This window comes from Eucalyptus grandis, chromosome 7 (genome assembly GCF_016545825.1).
Source record: "Eucalyptus grandis isolate ANBG69807.140 chromosome 7, ASM1654582v1, whole genome shotgun sequence".
NCBI classification, from domain to species: Eukaryota; Viridiplantae; Streptophyta; class Magnoliopsida; order Myrtales; family Myrtaceae; genus Eucalyptus; species Eucalyptus grandis.
The window spans coordinates 45,753,073-45,760,718 of record NC_052618.1 but is presented as its reverse complement, the minus strand read 5'-3'; the positions used below and the strand labels follow the sequence as shown (position 1 = coordinate 45,760,718).

At 35.3% G+C, this 7,646-nt stretch overlaps 1 protein-coding gene across 1 annotated transcript; it reads left to right on the top strand.

Annotated features, from left to right (window-relative positions):
- Window positions 1-3,024: 3,024 nt before the first annotated feature.
- LOC104453705 (MLP-like protein 328) lies at window positions 3,025-3,904 on the top strand. Its single transcript, XM_010068312.3, has 2 exons — window positions 3,025-3,297; window positions 3,430-3,904. Exons 1-2 carry the CDS (start codon window positions 3,108-3,110, stop codon window positions 3,693-3,695), a joined length of 456 nt encoding a protein of 151 aa, XP_010066614.1. The 5' UTR covers window positions 3,025-3,107; the 3' UTR covers window positions 3,696-3,904.
- Window positions 3,905-7,646: the final 3,742 nt, after the last annotated feature.

Below are 7,646 nucleotides of genomic sequence, written 5' to 3'. Positions count from 1 at the left end.
GTGGTCTCGCCCTAAAGCTCTGTTTGGAAGAGAAGAAGGGGAGGAAAGAGAGAAGCAAACCCACCAAACCTTCGCTTCTCTTCCTTCTCATCAGAATTTTAAACTTTTCAATATTTTCAACCCTAATCTTCATCACCTCCATTCTCCCTCGATTCCCAAGCAAAACCTAAAGGAGCAAATGAGGATGTTTTGTCCCTTCCTAATAGTTTCCATCTGCTAGTATCGAGACATACTGTATTAGTTGGTTCTCGACATAAATAATCAAATCCCAACCACCCCTGTCTCTCGCTCTCCCTTTCTAGAAGCTGACATCGGGGCCTCGTCGAGATATGACCATCACCGTCAAGATCGTGGCTAGTTGTCGATGGCAAGCGAATATCCGGAGGAGGTGCCTCTTGTAGATGGTGTTGCCATAAAATATCTGGTTACAGGTGACAAGACAGAGATCGACGCCTCATGACAAGTTTGACAGTAGCTCAGTTTCCACTCAGAAAGAGAGAGAAAGGTGTCGGCGGAGGCCTTAATTCACTATATACGTCGGAGGGGACCCCTCATCGACACCGGTGGTAGGTGGTGAAGCAGCAAAGGTCGCCATTGATGGGGACGATTGGAGGGAGAGATGCGCATTTGGTGTTAGGGGCGCGTAGAGAGATGGTTAGGGTGCGTTTGGATTTTTTGGATAGAATCTAATTTTTCCTAAGTTGAGCGCACTTACAATTTCTTTTGTGAACATGCAAATTCAGGCCACTGTCATGGCAGCAAATGTTAATAGGGCTGTCCGCCAAAAAGATAACTATATGCATTGAATATCCATATTTCTCAAAAACTTGAGTGTTTATGTCATATATAAAAGAAATAGTCATAAAAAATTATACATTATACCAATTGTAACACATTTATTTCTTTTTTTTTTGTGACACCAAAAACTCTAAATTTGTATTTAAATAATACATTTACCCTTTATTAGGGTTCTATTTAGAACCACATGTGAATTCGATGTGCCATTATTAATATTTTTCCAAGGAAAAGTGCCGCTAATGTGGCACCACGCAGTGTCATGTAAGCACCACATCAGAAAAAAATTAAAAAGATAAAAAAAGAAAATTCAAAGTACTATTTATCACAAGTTATTGGTCATCGTCTTAAAAGTTACTGTTCATCGCATTAAAAGTTACTATTCATCGTCTTCCAGTTCACAATTGCTTGGTCCAAGCTCCTTTGGCGCTTGTCTCTCGCTGCCCCATCACCGCTTGGACCTCCGGTGGAGTTTGTCGGCCCTTGTTTAACCACCTGCCAGATTTGGCCATAGCGATTGTGAGCTTCGAGGTCAGATCTGGCTTCAAAGTTAGCGGCCTCCATGGCCGGTTGAGCTAGAAGCTTGGGTGGCTTGCCCAGATCTTGCTACTGCCCAGATCTAGTCCAAGTAGCAGCATCAACAATGCCACGTTCTTGACGCAATAGAGCTTCTTTAGTCCCCATTGCAGCTGAAGACTCTCCATTTTCAGGTTTCACATAACCTTAACAAATGATAAATGTAACACTAGGGTACAAATTTGTGAATTGTAGTATCACAAAAAAAATAGTTTGGACTAAATGTGTCATAACAGGCATAATATAAGGTCTTTGATGTTCTTGCTCCAATATGTTATATGAAGTAGGATATTTCAATGAAATTAACCTAGCATGCGAATGGTAATATCTACAGAGGATTGCTTATTGTAGTGGGATTAATTCACAAAATTTTATACTAAGTGACGTGGTTGGCTTATTATCGGGTCTTGATATTGGCCCACTTGATTAAATGTCCACTTGCACTATGTCATGTCAATAAGTATACACAATTTGGTAAACCAATATTAGTATACCTAATGGTGAGACTAGTGCATAACAATTGTTAGGAGCATAGAAGAAACTCCACACCTTCACTTATAGTGATTGTGAAAAGATATAAAAAAAAACCCAACTCTCAATCTATCGATTTAACTATTTGAGACCTATCGTCACTCCAAAAATTTGGACCAATGAATAATTGGGCCAATTCAATTATTGCACCTTACACTACATCTTTGATGTGAAACCTCTTCATTTAATACCTTCGCATGTAACACTTAAACCAATCCCCTCTCCCCACATGTGAGCCTCTTTCCTTAGGGTAGCTCACTCTTTATTCAAGTATCCTTCTTCATCAACATCCCCAGCTCGAATCTCCTTCTTGGCCTTGCCAAGTTTGCCTAAAGTTTGCAAGAATAACCTGCCCTTCTAATTCCACCTCAATTGCCTTTGCCCAGCCAAACATGGCAAGAAGCGGGGGACACCATCTGCCACCCGATCAATGAGTCACATTGGAAATTTCTTTTTTCTTTTTAAATATTTACTAGATATCAATTCTTTGTAACCATCAACTAGATTACCACTTGTTAAAAGCTAATATCTTCATTTGTGAAGATTATTAGAGAGAGCTAATGTCAAAACCCATCAGTATAATTATACTATTTTCTCTTAAAAGTTTAAATTAATAAATTATGGGCCAAATTTATTACTTCTTACATCGCATCTTCAGTATGGAACCTTTTTCGCTTAACACTCTCACATGTGCACTGCAACAATGATTTCGAGCAATGATGAGTGCATCTTATAACGCATCAAGGATGCCTCCAATCCACCTATAGGCAAGCTTTAGCTATTTTCATTATTTTATGCATTTTCTATAATCTTCAAGTTGGGCTTGGCAGATCAATCGACTTAAAAGATGATTTCCACTCGCAACTTTAATAGAATCATGTACGGATAAGCCATTTAATTATTGACGGATGGATATATAAGGCCACAGCTATAAATTGCTCAGGCATATCATTTTATTGGTCTAAAATACATTTTAAAAAGCAATCGGCAATTCTGACAGGAAGATATGGTTGATAAAAATCCATGGACCACGTGAATCACGTTGTGGGGCCTAAAGTAGAGACGAAATGAAAAAAAAAGAAAAAGTAGAGACGAAATGAATGCCAAAGTCTATACAAGAAACAATTGTGAACCACTTTTTTCTCGACAAAGGCAGTGTGGCGAAAAACTTGTAGAATTTCTGGTATCTCAATCTTTGCGACAAAATGGCTCAATTGCATGGAAAAGTAGAAGCTGAAGTCGAACTGCAATCACCGGCTGACAAGTTCTTCAAGATTTGGAGGAGCGAATCCCACAAATTGCCCACCGCCACCTCCAAAAACATTCAAGGAGTCAAAGTTCATGAAGGTGACTGGGATCGGCATGGAGCTATCAAGATTTGGAATTACACCGTTGGTAATTGATTCAATTTTCATCTCTCTAGTTACAAATTTACGCGATGTTGTCATTGAAATTCAATTGATGACCCTCTACATATTGCCTAACCCCTAAACTTCTTTATTTTTTTTGGCTGGTGCAATTATGTAGAAGGAAAATCAGGGGTGTTGAAAGAGAAGGTTGAGTTCGACGATGACAACATGTCATTCACCCTCCATGGCATTGAGGGCGACATCTTCGACGAGTTTAAGGTCTTCAAGCCTGTATGCAAGCTCATCCCGAAGGAGAAAGGCAGTCTGGCTAAGTTGAGCATCGAGTACGAGAAGTACAAGGAGAGCGACCCTAACCCCGACAAGTACATGGCGTTCTTCATCGACATGACCAAGGACATCGATGCTCACGTTTTAAGTGCATGAGGGTGAAGATCATGGCATGACTGATCATATGTGAAGTTTGTGCCATATTATGGTTGAGAAATCTAGTACTTTGATGTATCTTGATTAAATAAGTCAAGCTGGTTCACCAGGTGAGGTGAAGTTGAATTGGGTTTTGGAGATATCAGAATCGTGTATCATGTTCATGTTTAGTTGTGCTTGCAATAAGAAACCTCGTGGTTTTTGCAAAATGATTTGGTTATGGGAAAGTTAGTACATTCTTTGATTTGATCCCTGCATAGATGAATATCCAAGATTTCCGATACGTGCTTTGACTTCGAGCGCGTTCGCCTAACCACTCCAGTTGTGTGCGAGGATTAGATTAATCACATCGTAACAATGACAAAATTTAATGGCAATAACGATATCAAAATACAAATTAAATGAGCTTGAACAAAGATTATAGTTTGGAAGTGTAGTGGATCCAACGCAAGCGATTTTTGGGCATATTTCAGGTGACTTTTTCGGAATTTTTGATCGTTCCCCTTGTGATTTTTCACGTTGAGCTTTAGCCTATCTTGCCAGAAAAGAAAGTATCCTAGAATTAAGAATCTATGCAGTATGAATAATATTTTTCTTCAGTAATTGGTCTAAATTCATCTAAGCCATTGCCCACACTCTAGCATCGTGACTATTGTTGCCATGTCGCCGTTGAGGTGAGGTGCAGCTTATAAGCGATCGCTAGAGTTGTGCAAAATGTTCCCAAGCATTGAAAATTGAAAATTTTTGTACATGCATCAATATTGATGTGGTATTATTTACCTCAGTAAAATAAGTCAAGGAAATAAATTCTAGTTACATATCATCGAGTAATGCAAAAACCACATACAAGAAATGTGTCCAAGAAAACTTGAATCACCGATTGAAAAGCACATCACCAAAGGGATGTACCTGATTTTTCATGAATTAAATACACCCTTATTGTAGCGTCATGAAAGAAAATACTCCCTTTTTGTTTGTTGAGTGAGAGTGATTTCCTTCATGAGTGAGAGAGAGGTTTTGTTCGTAAAATTCTAAATGCAAGTGAACGTATTGAACAAGTAATATAATTATGAGAAAGAATATTGTCCCACGGAAATTGATGATTAATAAACTAATTAAATACTAAAATAGATTAATTCTAAAATTGATTTGACATATCAAAATTAGAATTAAGAATAAATTAAAACTAAAAATCTTAAAAGCAAAATTTAGAGACTAAATGTAGTAAATCGATTAGATAAATATGTTAGAGCATCTGATTTTAGTATAACCACTAGATATGAATTTTAGATTGTTATGCATACAATAATGATATCAAACATGTGATAATGGAATTTTCTAATCTATATACTATCATATCTCTAGATATAACAAACATACTTAGTTTTATTAATCTACTATATCTTTATGTAAATTTAAATAAAAATAAGTATATTAAAATCTATAAATATTCCTGACTTACAATAAGCCTTTTGTATCACCTTATCATCAAAAGCTATACAAATAACGCGATATATCTTTATCAACGTTTAATTCACTATTATATATTATAAGGAACAATTACATATTATCACTTTTCAATCTCAAATATACACATGAGACAGTCACTTAAAAGCATTAAGCACAATAATATATAACTTACATAAATGAAATTACTTGCATGCATAAAATAATGAAATTTCATATCATCATGGTTAGGTTATATTGTAGCCCTAATAAAAGAAAATTAGAACATAGTAAAAGAAAAAATAAATATATAAATCAAACCCAGCATTTTAAGTTAAAGAACAAGAATTTTATCACAAATTTTGTCTTCTCTTCAAAATACTTGAAAAACTCTCAGAACAATGAAAAAAGATATGAAAAAAAAAAAAAAAAGAACCAACTATCTATATTATCTTATATTCAAGAATCCTAACACAACGTAATTGCTTTTTTTTTTTTTTTTTTTTTTCGTGTGTGTAAAATTAGAGAATAATTCTTCGAATCCTTGATTTGATATCCATCTCATAACTTTTTTTTATTTATTGTTTATTTGAATTCTTGAATAATATAATTTTTTTCTTATTTTATCTATATCTCATTATTCTGCATAAACAAAGAAGATTTGCTTAAATAGAAGGAAATCCAATTTTTTTTTTTTTTAACGAATATTGGCATTATGAAATACCATATTTGTTGCCTAAAATAGGTAAAAAAAACTCTGTTATTATAGAGTTATCAGCTTTTTTTTTTTTAATGTCCATTCTCACTTTTTAAGAATAAGCACTTCTCTTAATATATATATATATATATATATATATTGCTTTAAGAAGTAACCCACAATAATTGCCTTATGGTGGTTATTTCTTTTCTTTTAATTGTGTGTCCATTTTAATAATGGGCTAGGTTAGCCTAATATGGGCGGCCTAACAACCATAAAACCCATCAATAAGTGACAAAAACTTAAATTAAATGGCGGTGCCTACCTCTTTAGAGATTGCTCTGCGTAATCTTATAATAAAAAATGTCATGATTTTATTACTATAGGAGGTACACATGTCCCTGTCCTTAAATTTCTACTTTGATTGGTTTATATTTGTTCTAGCATCCCCAAGAAAAGGACAGTCATTACTCAATATGCAATGAATGCCATAATTTCCACTCGTAAAAGATTAACTATTTTAATGTCGATTTGATTTTTTTTTCTAAGAAAAGTTTCTTGAATTTATATTTTCTGGGACTAGACTGAATCTTGCGGCGGCAGGAAGGCCACATCGACTCTACCCATTCTTTTGGATCCATCGCCAACGGAGAAGATTTAAGATCTTGCTTGGGAAGGACAAAAAAAGGTGTGCATTCATTATTTTATTTTGTTAGGGTGGTAATTCACTTAGCTGTTTAATCTTCATTTTATGATAGATAAAATTTGCATCGCCTTCTTGACCATCTAAGTTTCAGGGTTATATTATTATTTAAATTTTCAATAGGTTGTCCAGAATATTTTGAACATTTGACTAATTCTTACCATATGTGCTAGTCCTCCTAGACCATATATACCAGCCGAATTATTAATGAAGACGTGCGCACGCCCACACACACAGATATATATATATATATATTTTTTTTTTTCTGTCAGGTGTATTCCTAAACTTTAGAGCTCCTTGGTAGGTCCATTGACCCACTTGGAGTTCTGACCTCTCCACCTCTTCATTCCCATTTGGGAATGGTGATAGTTGGGTAAGCCTCTAGTGGTTCGAGACATGCATCTTTATATTCTTTGGAGTGGTCTCAAAAGAAGAATGATGATTCAAACTCAAGTCTTGAACGAGAAGGATGAAAATACTTATCCCTTGAACAAGCCTTTGAATTTCGGGAAAAAAAAAACAGGCCTTTGAATTTGTAAGTTAAATCATTTAGTATGATATCTGAGTCATGCTTACTTTCAACCATTTCGGGGTTCCATTCTCTTTCTAGCACTTACCTTAGCTTTCTTGTTGTTTGCGCCAAGCGTAATATTCTTTCCATCCATTATTCAATCTACTATTCGTACGTATTATATAGTATCTTAGAATTAGAAAAGTGATCCTCAGTTTTCCCGTTGGTTACATTTTCCATCCAATAGTTTTATGATATCAAAATTAATGCTCTCCGTATATTCTTTGCACCTTGTTTTTTCCTTAGAAAAAACCAAACCCGGCGTTGTCTAATTTTACATAACTTTTCTAGACCCCATGGTTTGAAGCATATGCCTTAATCCACGGTACAAACTGTATATTTCAAAAGTCGAGAATACAAATTGTATAAGGAAAGAAGGTTATAAATGGTTATTATTATCTTCACTGTTGTCGTTTTCTATTTTAGTTTCACTGAGAGAGAGTTCAGTAGCGAAGCTAGCTGTCTCCTTCAAATCCTCGCAAGAACTTCCTCCATTTTCCCAAGAACGATTTTTGAGAAGTGTTGTCAATTCTA

Excerpts from the sequence above, each read along its gene's own strand:
- LOC104453705 (XM_010068312.3), top strand. The coding sequence starts at position 3,108 with ATGGCTCAATTGCATGGAAAAGTAGAAGCTGAAGTCGAACTGCAATCA. Across the intron at positions 3,298-3,429 it reads GATTTGGAATTACACCGTTG|AAGGAAAATCAGGGGTGTTG; the intron begins GTAATTGATTCA and ends GCAATTATGTAG.